We start from the raw sequence: 21,773 nt of genomic DNA on the forward strand, positions 1-21,773 counted from the left end.
AGGTACAGGGATTTCCTCGATTCTATGCCTGCCCTGGAGCCTTTACCCTTATTTTTGTCCAGAAACTTCTCTCTCCAGATAGCTTCACAGCATCTCTGCTTTATTTCCTTTTGGGTGTGTGATAGGTATTCCCTAACTATAATCTATAATATTTAAACTACTTCCTTCTCCCCTAGAATGTGTGTGTGTGTGTGTGTGTGTGTGTGTGTGTACATAAGTGAGTGGTTGTACCTATACAAATGTCCCCAAAGGTATTGAAACCAGTGTCTTGAGGAGATACCCACACCCATGTTCCCTGTAGAATTGTTGACAATACTCAAGATATAGAATCAATCTAAGTTTCTATAGACAGGGGAATATGCAAAGGAAATATGGTACCTAGATACAACAGAATATTATTGTGATTCTAAAAGAAGGAAACTGTCAAAAGGCCCAAGGTTGAGTCTCCAGCACTGCAAGGAAAATGAAAATCAAATTCTGTCATTTGTTACATGGATGAACCTGCAGGACATTGTGTTTGTTACATGAAGTAAGCAAGGCACAGAAAGACAAAGACCTCAGGATGTCATGGATAAAGGAAATGCAAAAACAACAGACTTACAAAAGCAAAGTCAAATTGTGGTTACCAAACGCTGGGGGCAAGAAGAGTGAATGGGGAGATGCTATTCAGAAAACAAAGTGATGTGGGTTTTTAAAAAGATTTATTTATTTTATATACATGAGTGCACTGTCACTATCTTCAGACATGCCAGAAGAGGACAGCAGATCCCATTACAGATGGTTGTGAGCCACCATGTGGTTGCTGGGAATTGAATTCGGGACACCTGGAAGAGCAGTCAGTGCTCTTAACCACTGAGCCATTCCTCCAGCCTCAAAGTGTTGTTTACACAGGTAGAATACATTACTTTTTAGATCTGTTGCAAAGATGTTTTACTAGTTATTAATAATGCAATTGGAGTTTTCAAAACTGCTAAAATATAATCCTACTGGGCCCATCCTTGTTATTCTCTTGTATAGTCCTTTACCCTGCTTCTGTTTTCTTACAGTAGTCCTCCCTTATCTGCAACTATATTCCAAAACCTTATGCACAGTACTGAAACACACACACACACACACACATTCACACACACACACACTCACACACATACATATACACACATATACTTTTCATATGTGTATGAAAAGATATATATTAAGGTTTGATTTATAAATTAGACATAGTAAGAGAGCAACAAAAATAATGCTATGAAATAAACCAATTAAAGAGCTAGATATGTTGCACCCCATTAATCCTAGCATTGGGGAGGCAGAGGTGGGCTGATCTCTTTGGTCAAGGCCAGCCTGCTCTAAGGAGCTAGTTCCAGAACAGCTGGGACTACAAAGAAAAAACACCTCAAAAACGGGGGAAGAGAGAAAGAAAGAAAGAAAGAAAGAAAGAAAGAAAGAAAGAAAGAAAGAAAGAAAGAAAGAAAGAAAGAAAGAAAGAAAGAAAGAAAGAAAGAGAGGGGGGAGAGAGAGAAGAATTATAACAATGTACTAAAATAAAATTTATTGCCGGATGTGGTGGTGCACACCTTTAAACCCAGCACTAGGGAGGCAGAGGCAGGCAGATTTCTGAGTTTAAGGCCAGCCTGGTCTACAAAGTGAGTTCCAGGACAGCCAAGGCTACACAGAGAAACCCTGTCTCGAAAAACCAAAAAAAAATTATTTAAAATATATTTATGGGCTGGTGAGATGGCTCAGTGGGTAAGAGCACACGACTGCTCTTCCGAAGGTCCTGAGTTCAAATCCCAGCAACCACATGGTGGCTCACAACCATCCGTAACCAGATCTGACACCCTCTTCTAGAGTGTCTGAAGACAGCTACAGTATACTTACATATAATAAATAAATAAATCTTAAAAAAAATAAAATAAAATATATTTATTTGTTTCTAGCATTGTTCATGTATTATTTTGAACTAAAGTTAATAATCAGTGACTGAAATCACAGGTGAAAATGCAAGCTAGGCATGATGGCACATGCCTATAATCCCAGAAATTGGGTAGTGGAGTTAGGAGGACCTGAAGTTCAAGGTCATCTTTGGCTACATAGTGAGTTCAAGGCTGTCTGGGCTCTATATCAAAAACAAAAAACAAACAATCAAAAAACAGAGTAAAATTACAGAAGGGAGTACTATAATAGTTACATGCTACATAAAAGATATTTATTGGGCTGGAGAGATGGCTCAGTGGTTAAGAGCACTGACTGCTCTTCCAGAGAGATCCTGAGTTCAATTCCCAGCAACCGCATGGTGGCTCACAACCATCTGTAATAGGGTCTAGTCCCCTCTTCTGGTGTGTCTGAAGACAGCTACAGTGCGCTCATATAAACATAAGTAAATTTTTTTTTAAAAAAAAGATATTTATTAGCCTGACACAGTGCTGTATATTTGTAACTCTAGCACTTAGGAAGCTAAGACGAAAGTATCAGTATCACAAGTTTAAGGCCAGCCTGGAATATATAGCAACACTCTGTCTCAAAAAAAAAAGTTTTTTATAATTGTCTCTGTGTCCTTGACAGAATAGACATACCACAAGGTCAGTTTTGCTCCTGTATCCCTCTTCACCTAGAATACTGCCAGACATTCGATAAGCCACTGTTAATTAATCAAATGCATAAATAAGTCCTCCTAAAGACAAGAGACTTCAGCATTTACTAGTTGCTAGGTTGTCTGCAGCTCAGCATAAGACTAGACGCAGAAGAACACTTCCCTTGTTCTCCGTAGGGGAATTGGGCCCAGGGTGCCCCCATAGATACCTAAATCCATGGATACTCAAGTTCTTTATATATGTATATACTGGCATAGTGTTTACATGGAACCTTCCCACATCATCCCGAATATTTCAAATCATCTCCAGATGACTGAAGATTCTGAATACACGGAAAATGCTACATACATAGTTGTTACGCTGTGTTGTTTAGAAAATGGAGGCAAGAAAAATGTACATGTTCAGCAGAGACAGAGGGTTTGGTATTGTTGTTATTATTTCATGTATTTTTAATCTGTGCTTGGTTGAACGCACGGATGCAAAGCTGTGGGTACCAAGGGCTAACTGTGGTTTACAGTGTTTGCTAATCATGCTTCCTGCTGAATTTTGGGAAAGGTTTCAAAAATAAGAGAGCCTGACTGATTCTTTGAGCATTTCATGCAGAATTGAATACACAAAGTGATGCAGCATTTGGAAGTAGAAAGCCAGGCACTGAGCTAAATCGCTCATCTCTCTCTCTCTCTCTCTCTCTCTCTCTCTCTCTCTCTCTCTCTCTCTCTCTCTCTCTCTCTCTCCTGTACAGTTCAGAAAGTATGGATGAGTCATTTTGGAGGGCTGTGTTCCTTCTCTCTCAGATCTCAAAAATATTTGTTATAAGTCTTCTTTCTAGGGGCATACCTATGAGACAATAAGATTATTTCTGGAGATCCTCTGGGAAGTTTGTACTCACACATAATGAAGTCTACTATTCAAGTCAATCTCGTATTAGAAAAACTGAATATGAAAAAAATAATGTATATGATTACTGAGGATTTTTTATTTTTGCAAACCTCCTTAGGCTTAGAGAATTTATAATGGGATTCAGTTTATCCAAATTCAATTCATGCCCAGCTTTTACACAACACACCAATCATACAGGGAGACAATTAGCACATTGCCTCGTAGCACTTGCCTTGTGCTTAAAAGGTAATCAATACTTGTCTATTGACTCATTGACCAGTAAGCCAAAATATCTCTGTACTGGTATTTTCTTTTTGGAGATAGTGTCTCACCTTGGTAGTCCAGGCTGGTCTCAAACTTGCGATCTGTTGGCTTAGCCTCCTGAGTTCTTGGGATTACAGGTGTGAACCACCAGCTTCAGTTGTATTGAGAGAGACCTCTTAACTCTAATATTACAAAGGAATGGAGAACTCAACAGCCCTTTGTTCTTCTTCCAGTCCCCTAAGTCTGCCTTCATCAGCGCTGCAAAGAAGGCCAAGCTGAGGTCCAATCCTGTGAAGGTCCGATTCTCTGAGCAGGTGACAATTGGAGAAACAGATGCAGTAAGTGCCATCTTGGCTTCCCTCCTTTCTGTTTGGCCAGAATCAAGCTGGCTACTGAGTCTCCATCAGGGGCTTCTGGTAGTGGATGCTTTTATGAAGGGGTTGCAGCACAAGGATCCTGGTGCTCTGAGTCAGTGGATATTGAGGAGAGAGGAGTGTGTGACATCCAGAGTGGGTTGGGAGAGAAAGAAAAAAAATATTGATTCTCTCTGGATCTTCATGGTACTTAGAGAAATTTCCGTCCCTAGCACAATAGTGTACACTCAGGGCAAGTGTTCCATAAACATCTTTTGGCTACTTGATAAAAGCAGGGATGAAGTAATGGTTTTGTGAAGACCCAGAGAACAAGTGGCTGGTGAAATTGAACTCTCTTCACATTTAAGTGGCCCTGCAATTCCACATCTTGACTGAAGAAGACTGTGCTGATGGGTAGCTGCCTAGCAGCAATGATACAGACTCTGCTTTAAGTCACTAGCTTTTTCCCAGGCACCAGAAGGGATCCAAAAGAAATACCTGCTCCTTGCCACTAGCAACCTTTCTATGGGGTGGCGGTTAGGGGGACAAGTGGTATAGACTGAGACTATAGCAAATCTCCTGCTGTGTGATATCATCTTTTAAAAAGCAGCTACATGGGGCTGGTGAGATGGCTCAGTGGGTAAGAGCACCCAACTGCTCTTCAAAAGGTCCAGAGTTCAAATCCCAGCAACCACATGGTGGCTCANTACTTACATATAATAAATAAATAAATCTTTAAAAAAAAAATAAAAGCAGCTACGTTTGGCCAGCCCATGCCATGCAGCTGCCAATCTCGGGATTCCTGGCTAGCCCACAGGTTTCTTGCTGTTCATCAGGGATGCATGCAGTAAGCCATCTACCCGAGATGTGCAGATGAGAAGAGGTAGGTGGAGAGCAGAAGTCAGTGTGTACAGCCATCATGAAGTCTGGCCCAGAGCACCCCAGAATTCTGTAGAATTTGGTGATGTACTAGTCGGAGTAGAGATAAGTGGGCACTGGTGTGGTTTTGTAGGATGGGATGGGCTGTCAGGAAGCCTGATCATTTATGTACTAAGACACAGCTTCAGTTGTTGAGAGACCTAGCAGCAGTCTCAGGCTGAGCAGAGAAGTCAGCAGGATGCCAGGCATCTTTGTATTTCTCTGCAGTAGAGCCACCTGGAAGAAAGGGAAAAGAACATGGGCGTCTTCCATCTATTCCCTGCCTCTCTTCCCCAAACCCAGCTCATGCCTTCATGCATCCCTCTGTGAGGAAGACTAGGGAGCTCAAAGGACACCTCGAATCCTGCCTAAATAACACTCGGGATCCTATGCCAATCCAGTTAGAAACAGTTAAAGAGCTGATTAAATGGTTAAAGGACCGATGCTCAGAGAGGAGAGGGAATAAGACTGGGCCCCTGTGGCTCAGAGTGAAACAGATCACAAGGTCCAAGACACTGGGGTCCTGAACAGTTGAAAATTCTGAGGGCATAAGCATTGAGTTTGCAAAATATGGACAGATATATCCAATCTCACCTCAAAAATCACAGTCAAACCCAGGACATGAAATGAAGAGCTCCTGTCCTGCCCTCCTTTACCTCTTTTCTCTTCTCCTTCTCTTCCTTCTTCTTCCTCCCAGCCTTCAAGTTCCATACCTCACAGGCCACAGGCAGATTGAAGAGCCATCTCCAGTTCAACCAGAATAGCAACTGACTGTCCCAGGGCAGCTAGAACCTACCCAGAGTTCACTTGTCTCTCTGACAGGCCCCAAGCTTGGCTTGAGACTCTGTCTAGGAGAGAAAACATAGCCATCTTCCAATCCTCTCCGTTACTGACTGTGTGGACCATAGCAGTCTGTTCAGACCTGCAGAGTCCAATCCAGGTGACTTCAACCTGCCCCATCGTCCCCTTCCCCTTGTGTTCCAAGGCTTTATTAAGCAGCCAGAACAAAAATAAATCCTGTGGGCGTTCCTTGCCAACTCTATTTTTAAGCAAAATCAATTAAGTAATTATCTGAGTCCAACCCAGTGTGCTAAATAAAACTTGCCCCCGCCGAGCATCATCAGACTGGGGAGCCTGGGCCTCTGGGCCTGGCAGGAGTGGGGCATCTTAGGATCAGCAAGGCCTGGACATCATCATCGCACCTTTCCAAATTGATATCCATGGCTTTCCTCCTTGGTTTGATCCCCTCCAACTTGCCTTCTGGCCCCCATCACTGTCAGCCATGCCCAAGCTTGGGACTTGCATCTTTGATGCTTTATCCACAACAGCTGCTGGATCTGGACTATTCTACTCAGGTTTCTCTGACAGTCTGTCTCATTCAAAACTCAGAACCTAATTGGCCTTCCACAGAAGCCTTACCCTCCTTATACCAGGTACTTTGTTTGAGGTTCATAATGTTCATACATGACAGGGAATGGCAGCAAGAATTCAAGTTGGACTCTATCTATCTATCTATCTATCTGAAGCAGAATCTCATTGTGTAGCCCTGGCTGTCCTAGAATTCCCTATGTAGACCAGGCTAACCTCCAACTAACAGAGGTCTAGCAGCCTGTCCCTCTCCAATGTTGAGACTAAAGATATGCGCACCCATCAGGGCCATCTTAGGACCTCTACCTTTGCTGTAGCTCTCTGGATGCTCAGCATTAGCTAAGTATGCAAGAGAGGTTCCGTGGCTGCCACGGAGTTAAAGCATCTGGCAACCTATACACTACAATTAATCCTAGAACAGATGATGCTGGCCCAGTCATGTGTGCATCCTTCTTGTGAATCTAATCATTCAAGTAAGCATATAGTAAGCACCTACTGTTCATTCATTTAGCAGTCACTTATTTAACACCAACTATGTACCAGCCATGCTATTATTCATTGCCGGCACCATAACAGTGACTAGATGTGGTCTTTGTGCTCTGAGTTTACTGTTTGATTCTAAATGACAGATGTTTTTCGAAATATTGCTGGAAGCTAGGTATAGTGATACATGTTTGTAGTCCTAGTACACAGAGGGGAATAAAGAGACCAGCCTGGTAGCACATATTTTAGCTTAGTACCCGGGAGGTGGAAAAAGAGAGTTGTGAGTTTGTGGCTAGCCTAGGCAACATTGGAAGACCCTGTCACACACACACACACACACACACACACACACACACAAAAAAAAAAAATGTGTGTGTTGCTGGGCAGTGATGGCACACACCTTTAATCCCAGCACTCAGGAGGCAGAGGCACTCTGGTCTACAGAGTGAGAGTTCCAGGAAAGTCAGGGCTACGCAGAGGAAACACTGTCTCAAACAAACAAACAAACAAACAAAAAAGTGAGAGAGAGAGAGAGAAAGAGAGAGAGAGAGAGAGAGAGAGAGAGAGAGAGAGAGAGAGAGAGAGAGACTGAGACTAAGAAAGGAGTATATAGATTGCTTTAGAAAAACTTGGGAAGACTAGATTCATGGTTTTATAAGATACTTGTTTAAGCTTGATTTTGAAGGTTGAATAGGAGCTTTCCAGGGAGAGAAAGAGGAAGACGGAAAAATGGCCATTATTTAATTGATTTTTTTTTTTGTTAATTGAGAAATTCACATTCACTATTTATAAATGAACCCCCGTTCCAGGAAAGCTCCCACAAAGGAATTATCAGTTATTCAGAAACGGACTTTGCCAGTGAGTGCTTTTGAACCAGGATCAATGCAGCCCACTTTCAAAGAGCTTTTGGAAATGTTTAAGAGTATTTTTGGTTATCACAATGATTTTTGTGTGTGTGTACTATGAGCACTTAGTGTCTCAGTGTAAGAGACACTGAGAGCCCTGAAGCTAGTAAGGCAGTCCCTGAATGATGAATTGTCAGAGATGAGAAGGCATGAAAGAAGTGCGGTTTCTAACAATGGTCAGACTTGAATCCACAGAAGCAGACAGGATCCAGATCTATAAAGGCCTAAAGAACCAGGCAGGGGGCTGGTGAGATGGCTCAGCGGTTAAGAGCACCCTACTGCTCTTCTGAAGGTCCTGATTTCAAATCCCAGCAACCACATGGTGGCTCACAACCATCCCTAATGAGATCTGACTCCCCCTTCTGGAGTGTCTGAAGACAGCTACAGTGTACTTACATATAATAAATAAATAAATAAATCTTAAAAAAAAAAAAAAAAAAAAAAAGAACCAGGCAGGGTGGTACACACCTTTAATCTCAGCACTTGAGAAGCCGAGCCAGGTAGATCTCTGTGAGTTCTGGCTAGCCTGCTCCACTCAGTGAGTTCCAGTCTGAGGCTACATAATAGAAACCTGACTCCAAAAAGCAAAGCAAAAAAAAAAAGGACCCTAAGGAGCTAGCAAAGTGGTTCAATGGTAGGGTATTTGCCTAGCACAGAGGCTTTGAACACCATCCCAAACATCAGAGAGTGGCAGAAGAAAAGCAAAGAATGGACCTGGTAGGAAAAGAAGTCTGCAGATAGACTGAGGTGTATGAAGTGGTCTCCAAATAAAACCTTCCATGTGTAATTCATACTGTGCATAATGGTCTCTACTGATCCAGAGCTTCAAACTGCAGTGGAATGTAAATATACCATGATAGAATAAAGAGGAGTGAATTTGGATATGGCTCAGCATCTTGGGGATTTTGTTCTTGTCTGCATATAGCATTATTATTGATCTGGTCCTTCCTCTGTCTCTTCTTGCACTGTTTTGACCCCCTACCTCCATCATCTTCTTTCCCTTCCTTTCTACAACACCCCCTCTGTCTTCCTCCCCTCTCCTGTGTATCCATAGAAAATGATGAAGAAGGAAGCTCTCCTCCTCATCCCCAACGTCCTGAAGGTTTTCCTAGAAAATGGGCAGATCAAGTCATTCACATTTGATGGCCGGACCACTGTTAAGGTACATAAGCAATCCTCTCACCTAGGGTACCTGTTTGTTTGTGTTCCTCTGAGATTGCTCACGTTAGCTTCATGGCTGGAACAAGATTGCTTTGATCTCTCTATGCTCTGGAGTGCACGGCTGCACAAACATAATCCTCAGATGAGGTGGGTAGTAGGAAATTGCATGCCCAGCTGTGCGCTAATTATTGTAAAAATGTGTGTGTCCCACGCATGCGCAAGTGCGTGCACATGAATGCACATCTGCTTGTCAACTACTTTATGTTCATACATGGGGTCCTTCAGGACTCTTAGGAACTAAGCAATGGGAAGATCATTAAGCCATTTATAAAGCCAAAGTGATTTATTTATATTGATACAATAACACCTACACAAGTTTACACAGAGAAATAAACAAATGTGATCTCTTGGGAGATTAGCTTACCCATGTCTTGCTTTTTAAATAACAACCAAATCTTAAGCACTGAAGCAAGATTTGAGAAATCCAGCCACAGCCCTTTGGCTATTCTTTTCACAGGAAGAGCAATTACTGGACTGTGATTCTTAACAGCTCAGCCAGGCGTCAAAAAGTCCTAGTGATTCTCTTAGTCCTGAAGAGTAGAGGTGGTGATATGAATTTCCCGACGTTAACTCTTCACTGGGACAGAAATATCTATCCCTGAGTCTTCTGGACTCTTGCCAGAAGTAGAACACCATCCCAAGAATGAATGTTCTTATGCAATCAAGGCTGTCCAGATTGCTAGGCAGTCTTGACACATGCCCAGGAATCTTGCCTTTCCCAGAGTTTACCTGTGGTTCCCATGCAAGGACCAAGATGACCCTATAAATAAAGAATCCCATCAGGCATGCTCACACAGGCCTGTACACCTAGTACTCTGGAGGCTAAATCTGGAGAATTACAGACTTGACATCAGCCTGTGTTACAAGGGGAAAGCCTTTTGGAAGGAAATAAGGGGGAGAGGAAGAAACATACTTAGTCAGAAAACTCTTGCTCAGAGGAATGATCAGGTGCTCAGAGTGGCCTTACCAATGTTTTCTACCAGAGCTTATTGATCATTCCTATATTGGTTTAAGGAAGTTCTAAGTGTGTTTTTGGAGCCATCCCATGATATATCATGCTACTGGCACTTAGTGTCTCAAGGTCAGAGATGCTAAGTGTCCTTCAGAGGACAGAACAGTTCCTGAATAATTAATTGCCCTGCCCAAAGTTTCTTTGGAAGACTTAGGCCTAGGTAGGTATCTCTAAGGAGCTTAAGTAAGATCCAAATGTACTCCTTAGGAAGCTGTGGCAGGGTCTCTTGGCTATAGAACATCTTAAGCTATGAAAGGAAACATTGAAATATAACTAGGCCACCCAGTTTGCCAGAATCTCCCTTGGAGTTTCTTCAAGGTTAATATGCCCACTGTTGACTTGTCAATACCCAAGTGCACTGACCAACCTTTCTTAGTCATAGAGCTCAGAGCACTCCTTACCTCACAATGCCACTACCACTATGGCATCTAGGCAGTGCCAACCTTTGGCACTCAGTCTTACTTTGCACTTCAGCAAAGGTGCATGGCTATTCATTAGAACTCTTGACAGTCTTCTAAGCCACTTGTCCCAAAGAAGAACCTGGATGAAATGACAGTCTGGTATGGTGGTAGTTAAACATTTAACACCAGTTAAAAATCACTGGCTTGGCTGTCCAAATCTCAATGCAACTTAAATGCGAAAAAAAATGCATCTGACTATGCCAGGGTTCTAGTAACACTTGAGCCTCTGTATCTACATGAATAGCACAAAGAAATCCTCTCAAGTACCCAGCACTTTGCAGCCCTCTGTTCAAATGACTGAGTATCTCACACACAAGTGATGCTTTGGCAGCTCTGGCCATCAGAGAGCTCTGAAATCCCAAGCCTGCTTCCCTCCAGCCTTTGGGGATTGAGACATGCTGGCTGTGTAAATGTACACACTGAAATGTGTATGCTGAAGCCACAGCAAATAGATGGCCAAAGCCTCAAAACTGACATGTGAGCAGCACCCACGAATATGTTCTCAGGCGCCCTAGTATTAAAAGTAGGGCAGCAGAGCAGACGGAGCCCAAAAGTAGTCAGATCTATGACTGTACTCCAGACACGTGACATCGTTCCTCTTTGTGGACACATTTTTCAAGTTGCTAAATTGATCATCCATAAAAAACTAGCTCTGGCCCAAAATGAACATTTTGCCAGTAGCTCAAGTCATTTGATTTAGATTATGAATCTGGAAATAAGTATACTTTTTAATCACAGAAATGTAGCTTTGGATTTTGCTCATTCCTAAGCATTGACAGACAAACCCAAATGGGCATTCTGACTTAAGAGAGATAAGTGGAGAACCAACACAGTGCCTGGCCCTCCATAAGCATTCAAGAAATGATTGATCTTATAGAGAGTGGGAAGATGGAGAGATGAAGGTACAGAGGTAGGAAGGAAACAGCCTTCAATTACCATATGTCAGGGTGGGGAAATTAAGGGACACATACTTGCCCTTCTCAGACAACTTTTGGTGTTTCTCAGGGCCCAGGCAACTGGGTAACACTCATGAGGCCCTTTACTGGTCCCATAACTCAGTAGCTGGGCCTCTACAAAGGCTTCCACAGGACTACTGTGCTTCATTTCAAGCATTTCCACCTGTGTTCTTTCCTTTGAGTGAGTTAGAATCAGAAAAGATCCCCTCTAACACCTCTTTTCCTTCTACAGGATGTGATGGCGACTCTACAGGACCGTCTCTCCCTGAGGTACATTGAGCACTTTGCTCTTGTGCTTGAGTATACTGGGCCAGAACAGAATCACAAGTTCCTGATTCTCCAGGACAAGCAGCCCCTGGCTTATGTAAGTCATCCCTTGATTCTGGCATCCATGACACTGCTTATCTAGAAAATTTATCATGGTGGGGTTAGCCAACTCCCAGAAGTCATAGTTCCAATCTGATTAGGAATGTGTGTATGTATTTGTATATGTGGTTATGTGTATATGCATATGTATGTATGTGCATATGTGTGCATGTATATATGTATGCATGTGTGTATGTGTCTACATGTGTATGTTTATATGTATATGCATGTGTGTATGTATATGTATATGTATATGTATATGGTGTGTGTGTGTGTGTGTGTGTATGTGTGTATGTGTACTTCTGTGAATGGAACCAAAGGACTTGTATATCACTCTTCCTCTGAGCTACAGCCTAGCCTTACCTGAGGGGGTTACAATCCATCTCCAAAGAGCCTCTGATGCCCTTTGTGACCCAACAAAGACATTTGTTTTGGTCTCTATTGGCAACTCTCCTTTTTCCTGGAAATTTCGCCTGCTAGACCCTTCTGATTCCTAACAAGAAACTTGGCCTCTTAGATGAGGGCTGTGACACAGAAAAGTTAGAAGTAGAATCAAATGGTAGTTAGAAATGGACCACATGGGATCAAGACTAGGTGGCATCCATCATCTTCCAAAGTAGAAGAGAACAAATTATCTCATACTTCTCGCCACACTGTATGGGAAAAGACTGTTGAAATCTAGGATTGCTGTATGGGTTTTCACCCATAGCAAACCACTAGGAAAGATCACAGAACTGAACAGGGCAGTCAATATTCCACGGTAGGGTGGGAAAAAGCAGAAAGGGGAAAGTTAGGAAGATATAGCATTTAGAACGTGTATGGAAGCCCAACAAAACTCATAAATCCAACCAGCTCCATAGCACACATGAGAAACTAGGCAGGAAGATCTACCTAAAGTAGCCTGAGCTACAAAGCAAAGACACAAGGCTTGGGATGCAGCTCATTGATGGACTATTTGGCCAGCATGCACCAGGCCCTATTGCTCCTTTCTTGCTGTTGGGTATGGTGGCACACACCTTAATCTCAACCCTTGAAGGTAGAAGGCAGGAGGATGAGGAATTCAAGGTCATCCTTGACTAGTCACTGAGTTTGAGTGAAAGGCGTGCCTGAGATCCTGTCTCAAAACAAAGAAGACGGATACACACAGAAAAAGAATGTATTTTTTTTCAAAATAAAGATTCAAATTTCAGCTTAAATACAATCCAAGGTAGTATCTGCTTAGAAAACTTAAGCACCTCCTATCCTACCCAATAGATAATCCTCTGAGTCAAATTGATTTCTTGTTCCAAGTGGAATTTCAAACTTCTTTACTATAAAATTTTTCACATAAACAATATATATGGAGTACAGTATAATGAACCCTATTATGCATCTCCGGGTTCAACATTTTACCAGTATACTGCCAGAATGTTTCATTTGTATCTCCAAATATGGTTTACACTCTTTGATTTGAACTCTTTAGCCATCAAATAGTCTGTTAGACACTAAGCATGTCTGCGAGAAGAAACTGATAAATTCTCAGGAGCCTTCTCTTCCTAACTCCCATCTTGGCACTTAGACTCAGTTCTTTTTTTAGGAGCAATGAGACAACAGGGTCTTGTGCAAACTGCTCTCAAACTTGTGATGATCTTCACCAGTCCTGGGGTTGTAGGCATGAGCTACCACATAGACCCCATTCTTGATAAAGACCATGTCCTAAATAAGGGATTAAAAAAAAAAAACTAGGCACAGCCAGACATGGTAAAACACACCTTTAATCCTAGGACCCAGAAAACAAAGGAATGCGTTCAAGGCCAGCCAATCTACAGAGAAAATGCCAGGCTAACCAGGTCTACAAAGTGCGTTCCTTTAAAAAAAAAAAAAAGCTTCATTGATAAGCTAACAATAAAATATATAGTAATTATAAAGCTATACTGTAATAAAAGTTATGAATTTCCTATTTTAGGCTGAGGTTGTCCATGGATAACTCAAACTAGGGAAAATAAAGCCCAAGATGAGAGAACGCTTGATATGAATTTGTCATGTTTGAGACAAGAGTAGGAAACAGCAGCCTTGCTCATCCATAAGCCCTACTTTAAGAAGCTGCCTAGCTGCCTGCCACCACCCAGTCATTGACTCCATTGTTTCTTCCCCACTCTCTCCCCACTGGGTCTCAGGTCGTGCAGCGGACACACTACCATGGAATGAAATGCCTCTTCCGAATAAGCTTCTTTCCCAAGGACCCAGTGGAGCTGCTCCGTCGGGATCCTGCCGCTTTCGAGTACTTATACATCCAGGTAGGGTCCAGCTTGGGAACACAAAGATAGATGATCAAGCAAACAAGCAGGGTGTTCTGCCATCACAATGAAGTTACTATGTAAGTTTGACCTTTAGCTTGCTCTGAAAGCCCTTTCCTTTCAAGGTGGCTGGTCTGGTGACTTGAATTTGACGGTCAAAATACTATCTACTTGTCTACCCAGAACCCATCTGTTTTCAGAAACAAGCAACCCCAGTAATTCTGGTTCTTCCACAGAATTCCAAGGTTTGACAAGTTCTTTTGAGGTCTGAAACTCTCAACCCCCAAATACCTAGGTTAAGTGAGGAGATGATTTTGACCTTACTCCATCCAGAAACATTTATTAAAGCCACACTCTGGGTCAAGTCATGACAACCAGAGATGAAGAAAGAATAGACTTCTTTCACTAGAGTTCATATATCTATAAATATAACCTCAGCAGGGTTCATTGTCAATGACATCCAAGAAGCAGTCTTCCAGACCTACACGAGAGAAAGACAATGAAGGTGTCACAGAAGAAAAGATATGTGTATACCCTTAGCTGTGAAGTAAATGTTTGCTATGTAGTAAGATGGAAAAGAGGGTCCGTATTCCAAGCAGGAGCCCTTGCACTTTCAAAGGCATGCTGACAAGAAAAAAAAGAAAAAATGCAAGTGATTTATTGCAGCTTCAGTACAGGATGTAAGAAGCAATAGAAAATGAAATTGGAGAGCTAGGGAACAGAGAGTGAATGGTTGGGAGGCCATGGAGAGAATTGAGTTTATTCTGGAAGCTGAGCAGTGCTTCTCAGAATACGGGCCCTGAACCAACAGCATCATCAATTGGATACTAGTTAGAGATGCAAATTATTGGTCCTTAAGCTCAGTCAAATTAAAAACAAAAACAAAACACAAAACCAGGGTCTTGGGTATCTCAGGCTGACCCCAAATACACTGCGTTATCTTCAGGAGAACCTTGAACCTCTGCTACCAGGTAGACCAGATCCAGATGCTCCAGATGCTGGGTCTACAGGCAGACATCACCACATTCGGTTCTCCATGAGAGTTTAGCACTGTCCTTGCCAAAGCCTTTGAGACAGTGGAACTACTTCAGGACAGTGGTTCCTTAACCATGCCTGCACATTAGAATTACCTGGAAGTGTGCTGGAGTGATAGATCAGTGGTTAAGAACGTTGGGTACTCTTCCAGAAGACCTGGGTTCAATTCCCAGTACCTGCCATGGTAGTTCACAACTATCTGTAACTCCAAATTCGGGGGATCCAAGGTCTAGGGAGGCTTTTAAAACTTATCCAGGATATGTACAGTCAAGGTAAAGAAATCATGCTGGGGAGAATACCAAAAAGAGAATCATCTGGTCATCACCCAAAGGGCTCTGGTTGATGGGCGTATGGATTGGGATCCCAGGGAGATTTAAAGGTTTTGATTTGCTGAGTATCAGTAGAGATGGTATCAGTCATCATCTAAGTGAATAGAGTCCCATGAATTTGGAGATAAAATAAGTTCATTTTAGGGCCTGTTGGGTTTTAGGTGCCCACAGAACATATGCAGCACTTGATGAGAGAAAAAATTTAAACTTCCTCTGTCTCCGAGGGTGACACCTGGGACCATGCAATGAGGGACCTGGTGGCTGTCCTCTCTGCCCTTTCTGGCAACCTAAAATGTTAGGAACATTTCTCAGCCTCAAGTTCATTTGCCAAACCTCTAGGGGCACAATGGGTTGTATAGTTTAGTTCTCATTTTGTTTGCCTTGAATTTCTTCATTCAAACTTCTGGGGATTGCCTTGGTTCAAGTATTTTGGAATTTGATGACAAGATCATGCCCAGAATATTTCTCCACTTTGTGATAATGTGGACTTCATCTGGATTTTTCCTTAAAAAAAAATCAGTTGTTTTTACTGAGGTCTAATTAGCACATAATGCACTACTTGTGTTTGAAGTGATAAACTTTCACCCACAATCATCACCACATGCAATATTCACTGACATTTCCTCGGGCTCCTATGTAATTCACATCCCCAGGCAACCTCTGACTGGCTTTCTGTCACTACAGATTTGTTTTCATTTCCAAGAGTTTATGGAAATTAAACCATACAATATTTTGATCTGACTGATTTTCCTCAGTATAAAGATTCCCAGATCCATCCTTATTGTTGAATGTGTCCATAGTTCTTTTTTCTTATTGGGTAGTATTCATGGTATCAGAATTTGTTACCCATGTTGATGCTCATTTGGTCTATTTCCAGCTATTTGCTATTACAAATACAACATGTATGAATATCCATGTCCTAGTCTTTACATAGATGTGCGCTTTCTTTGTTCTTGAGTAAATAGCTAATAACAGAATGGTGTGATCAGTTTTCTGAAAAAAAAAATGTTAATACTATTTTTCTAAGTGGCTGCACCATCTAACATTCCTATCCATCATGTATGGTATAGAAGTAGTTCTAGCTTCTCCATGCTTGCTCCGACCCAAAGATCTATTTACTATTATACATAAGTACACTGTAGCTGTCCTCAGACGCACCAGAAGAGGACATCAGGTCTCATTATGGGTGGTTGTGAGCCACCATGTGGATGCTGGGATTTGAACTCAGGACCTTCGGAAGAGCAGTCAGTGCTCTTACCCGCTGAGCCATCTCAACAGCCCTACTTTAGTCATTCTAATAGTGTATAGTAGTACCTCTCTAAGTTTTCCATTTGCATTATCCTAGTACCTAATGGTGTTGGATAATTTTCCATGTGTTCACTTTTTGTGTATTTTCTGGGATGAAATGTCTGTCCAAATCATTTGCCTGCCTTTTTATTTGGCTTATTTATTTTCTGATTATCAAGTTTTGAGAGTTCTTTATGTATTCTGGAAACAAGTCATTTGTTGGATATGTTATTTACAATTATTTCCTCCCAGTCTGTGTCTGGCCTTTTTGGTCTCTAAACAGTGTCTTTCACAAAGCAGATGTTTGAATTTTGATAAAGTCAAGTTTGTTAATCTTTTCTTTTATGGATAGCATTTCTAGTGTCATATCTTAGGAAACATGTAGCCATCGATGTGTCTATTCGTGTGTGTGTGTGTGTGTGTGTGTGTCTTTGTGTGTCTGTGTGTATTGAGGCTCCACTCATTGAAAACCCTAAACTTTCCTCACTGAATTGCCTTCATACCTTTATTCAAAAGCAGTCTTTAAGTAATAAAACACCAAACCTAGTGGGAAAGCAGTTATCTGTATATCTGTAGATCTATTTCCCAACCGCTATTTCATTCCATTGATCTACCTGTCTATCCCTATGCCAACAATGCATTCTGTTGATAACTAGAGCTTTATAAGTCTTCAAATCAAGTAGTGCTTGTCCCCAACTTTGTTCTTCTTTTAAAAACTGTTTTTATTCTAGGTCCTCTGCAGTTTTTCATGGGAATTGTAGAATTGGCTTGTTGATTTCTACTAAAAATCTTAATATGATTTGGATTGGAGTTGTGCAGAAGCTGTAGATTGATTAAGATAGAACTGAGATCTTAACAATGCTGAGTCTTCCAGCCCATGAGCAAAGTATTTCTAAACTGATTGTTGTCTTTAATTTTCCTCTGTAATGTTCTCTAAGTTTTTGGTATATAATTTTTTCACATATTTTGTCAGGTTTATTCCTACTTGTTATTCATTTTTTTTATATCATTATAAATATTTTTATTTTGTTGCTACTGCTGCTGTTGTTTTTGAAACATAGTTTAATTCTGTAACTCTGGCTGGTCTGAGACTGTTTAGCTCATGCTACTATTGAACTTGAGATCCGTGTTCCTACCCTAGCCTTCCAACTACTGGGATTATAGGTGTGAGCCACCATACCCAGCAATGATTTAGATTATTAGTAACTTGTAGAAATACACTTTTACTGTAATTTTATGCCTTGTAACTTTGCCGTACTCAGTGAATTGTTTTAGTAGGTTTTTGTAGACTCTCCTGGATTTTCTGTATAGATAAACATTGTCAGTTTTCTTCTCATTCACTTCCCTTTTTGGATACAGTCATGATCTTGATGAGGCCAGCCTAGAACTCACTGTGTAGCCCAGGCTAGCCTTCTGATTCTTGTGCCTCCAAATTACTGGATTTACAGTCATGAGCCACCACTCTCAGCTGAAGAAGTATCTTGTGTGTGTGTGTGGGGGGGGGTGCGTGCGAGTGTGTATCTTTTCCTTTGTTATTGTGATAGCACTGTGGCTCCCTAGTCCCATGCCCTACTGTTTTACAACCTCAACCAAAGGACAACCGTGAAGGTGGAGTCATTGATAGCTAGGGTACTAACCCTTAGAATTTAGAACATTGTCATGCACTTGACTACTGACTACCCGGTATTCCTTCTAAGCCAGTATAAGGAATATTGACTCATCAGTATTTTTGTCCTCTGGACCTCAAGGAAGAGAATGTTTGCTCCATCTCCGCAATCAACCTCTCACCCTGGGCTTCTGGATCAGAGTCCCACAGAGAGACTCTCCCTGTGCCTTTCTCTCCTTGTTCTCATCTGAACTAGTAGAAGAGCCTGGTATGGCTCATGATTGAGATACAGAACCCCCAGAAAGGTGAGGTGTCTCTTATAACAGAAGAATGAAAGGGAATACTCCAGGTCCCACTTGAACGGTAACCTGGATTTTTCTGCCCACTGTGTCTTGTTATGTGACCTGCCCTAAGAAGGGTCTAATATTTACTGAACTGATTAAATAGTGTCCCTGTGACTGAAAGCTCCTCTGTTGTCTCTTCCCCAAGGGCAGTAGCCCCCTCTTTCATTTATCTATCATGTCTTCCTGGTAGTGTGATTCTTTTCTGAGATCTAAGGGGAGTTGTAAGGGAAGGGATGTTTCCTTTAACTGACGGATTTGGTCTGCCCTCTCTCACAGAGTCGAAATGATGTTATCCGAGAACGCTTTGGAATGGAACCTAAGCCAGAGATGCTTTTGGGCCTTGCTGCCCTTCACATCTATATCACTGTCTCAGCCACTCGGCCTAGTCAGAAGATCACACTCAAGAATGTGGAGTGAGTTGCGAAAGGGCCCTTCTGGAGGGAACAAATAGCTTGGTGTAAGAAGATGGAATTGTTGAGCTGTGCTCTGTTTTACAAAGTCATAGGCATTCTATGGGGGTAGGAATTTGAGTTCCTGAGGTCTACCCCACTCAAGTCCCATGCTTCAGAGCTCTGGTTTCTGCTGTGTACAGACCCGTGGTTTGCCTGTCTTTATATCCTTCTTTCTCTTCTTCCTAGTCTCTGTTCCTCCATCTCTGTCTCTCAGAATTACTCAGATTCTTTCTGACCATCTCCCTCCCATGATCATACTTTGTCTCTCTCACTAATCTCCTGATTTTCTTCTGTTTCTAGGAAGGAGTGGGGCTTGGAACCCTTTCTTCCCCCCTCCCTCCTACAGGGCATCAAAGAGAAGAACCTTCGGAAGTCACTCTCTCAACAGCTGAAGGCCCATCAAATGCATCCTTCTAGCAGCACCAAGGTATCCAGAAGAAGCCATTGGATACCACTGTTAAACACTAAAGGCCTCAGAGGGGTCCTGGGTGGTACTCTGGGGATCCCTACTACTCCTGACTCAAGTGTACACTCTGTCGCTCTTTCTTACTTGGGTGCATATTCCATTATTCTTTCTGACTCATGTGCACATCTGGCTTGGCCAGGGATGGGGTAGTTATAGAAAGGAGTTTGCTCCAAATCCACACTTAGCCCAAGTAGACTAAGCAACACATCACTGCAAGCCACAATGTCCTTGAAGCAAAGGAGCAATGAGGAAGGTCGTTCTTGGGAATCTTTCCCCAATTAGTACCAATTAAGCACCTGTCCTGTGGAAGGTATTGGCCCCTGAGGGATGCACATGCTTTCCATGACAGTGACTGCACCGTCCCTTCCCACCTTTCTAGTCCACCAGTCCTAGAGGAGGAAGTCTGAGATGATAAAAGTCCAGCACAGAACTGGGGCAACTACTGCAGTATCCTCTGCATCCTGTGACATGGACAGGAGAGTCTTTGTCTCTTGAGAGGCTTTCTTTCCCCACCTACCCCGGCCCTGCTGAGCCTTCTTAGGCTGCTAACACTCCATCTGCTTGTGCTTCCTGCCCAAGACGCTGGGGGATGGTGACAAATACTAGAATCAGCATGCAGATGTAGACAGGAGACACAATCACCCCCATATCTGCCACCCATTCCAGATTTCTTGAATTACCAACTAGCTTCCCTTTTAAGATGCAAATTTCCCCAGAGAGCTAAGCCATCCCCACCTTACTGTGCATGTTTAATCAGATTGGTTTCCACCACCACCACCACCCCCCTTGGCTGAGAGCACCAGTGCTCACCACCATCTCCATAGCAAAGTGGTTTTTTTTCTATGCATCCCCAGTGCTCTACTGAAGAAAGCCTGGCTTCAGCCCTTGAGTCAGGCATAGTCAAGTAGGGAAATAAAAATATCATCCACAACACAAAGCAGCAGGCACTGGCACTCTGGATGTGTTCAGGAGAGACAGGTGCCAAGTCCAGGCTAGGAGAGGAAAAACTTGTATATTTAGTGCCAGAGCTGAGACTTGAAAGATGGACAGATAGGAGCTTGTCTAGATGAATTACTAGAAGCAGTACTAAAAGGAAGACTTCCCTGAGCTGGGAGATCCATCTCTACAGAAGCCCAGAAATGAGAGTCATGGTAGCAGGGAAAATAACGATAGTTCAGCCTATGCGAAGCTACAGAATATTAGAGACATGGAGATGGTGGAGGTAGAGACAGAAGGGAGATTAGGGAGGTTCATAGGAGCCAGTTCTTGAAGGGCTTTCTGTGCCACAGAAAGGGGTTATATGTAATCCGAATAGGCAGCAGTGACTCATAGAGGAGTTGAAAGCAGGAAGCTGATGTGACTAAATTTACTATGTTTTAGGATGCTCCCACTAGCACTAGGTGGAGGTAACTGTGGGAAAGAAACAGAGTACCCAAAGCCCTGACATAGGAAGGAATGTCAAAGCAATGGTATAAGGACAACTGATGTGGATAGATCATTCAGGAGAAAATCAGGAGGTAAAATAAACATGATTTGGTGACTAGTGACCCTCAGATGAGAGGACAAAGAAAGAGTCCTCTGTCAAAAGTTTCCGGCTCAGTTGCCCCAGACAAGCTCAGTTGCTTCCAGAGACCTGGAAGCCCAACTGAAGAACAGAGGCTCAGAGGTGCTCAGTATGAAAACATGGGGTGGGACCCCAAGATTGCATGTGGCAGTTTCAATGGGACTCTAAGTTTCTCTCTAGATAGATAGATAGATAGATAGATAGATAGATAGATAGATAGATAGATATAGAGAGCGTATAGAATAGAGTTTATTTGGAGCATGGTAGGGGAGTTAAGAGGGTAGTAATGGCAGAGAAAGGCAGAGAGAGAGTAGAGAAGTAGAGGAGTAGAGGCCGGCCATGAGCATGTGGAGAGAGGGGGAAGGGAATGGGGAAGGGGTGAGGGGACAGAGCAGGAGCAAAAAGTGAAGAGCAAGGGGACAAGAGCAATTCTAAGGATCTTAAGAGAGATGCATAGATTAGATGAATGTCCCAGTTTGGAAGAAATGCTAGAATTAATGCAAGAACAAGAACAATTGATGCTTTAGGCATGAGGATCAAGCTGTCTGAGACTGGCTTAGAAAGGCAGGTGAACTACTGGAGGTGAGAGCCATCCAAACTGGAACTTCCTTCCAGGTTTACCCAGGCCCTTGCTCAT

General features: G+C 42.5%; 1 protein-coding gene across 3 annotated transcripts in view; it reads left to right on the forward strand.

Moving 5' to 3' along the window:
• The window catches only part of Frmpd3 (FERM and PDZ domain containing 3), a 93,133-nt gene that overhangs the window by 38,352 nt on the left and 33,008 nt on the right, over nucleotides 1-21,773 (forward strand). For 2 of the 3 annotated variants that reach the window (XM_029534494.1, XM_029534495.1), the window contains 5 exons: nucleotides 8,816-8,923; nucleotides 11,644-11,775; nucleotides 13,934-14,053; nucleotides 18,931-19,067; nucleotides 19,407-19,533. In XM_029534494.1, the coding sequence (XP_029390354.1) occupies nucleotides 8,816-8,923; nucleotides 11,644-11,775; nucleotides 13,934-14,053; nucleotides 18,931-19,067; nucleotides 19,407-19,533 (624 nt within the window). Of the gene's footprint in view, nucleotides 1-3,967; nucleotides 4,073-8,815; nucleotides 8,924-11,643; nucleotides 11,776-13,933; nucleotides 14,054-18,930; nucleotides 19,068-19,406; nucleotides 19,534-21,773 lie in introns of all 3 variants that reach the window. The other variant, XM_021188087.1, reaches the window with a different exon arrangement.

This window comes from Mus pahari, chromosome X, assembly GCF_900095145.1.
Source record: "Mus pahari chromosome X, PAHARI_EIJ_v1.1, whole genome shotgun sequence".
Lineage (NCBI taxonomy): Eukaryota > Metazoa > Chordata > Mammalia > Rodentia > Muridae > Mus > Mus pahari.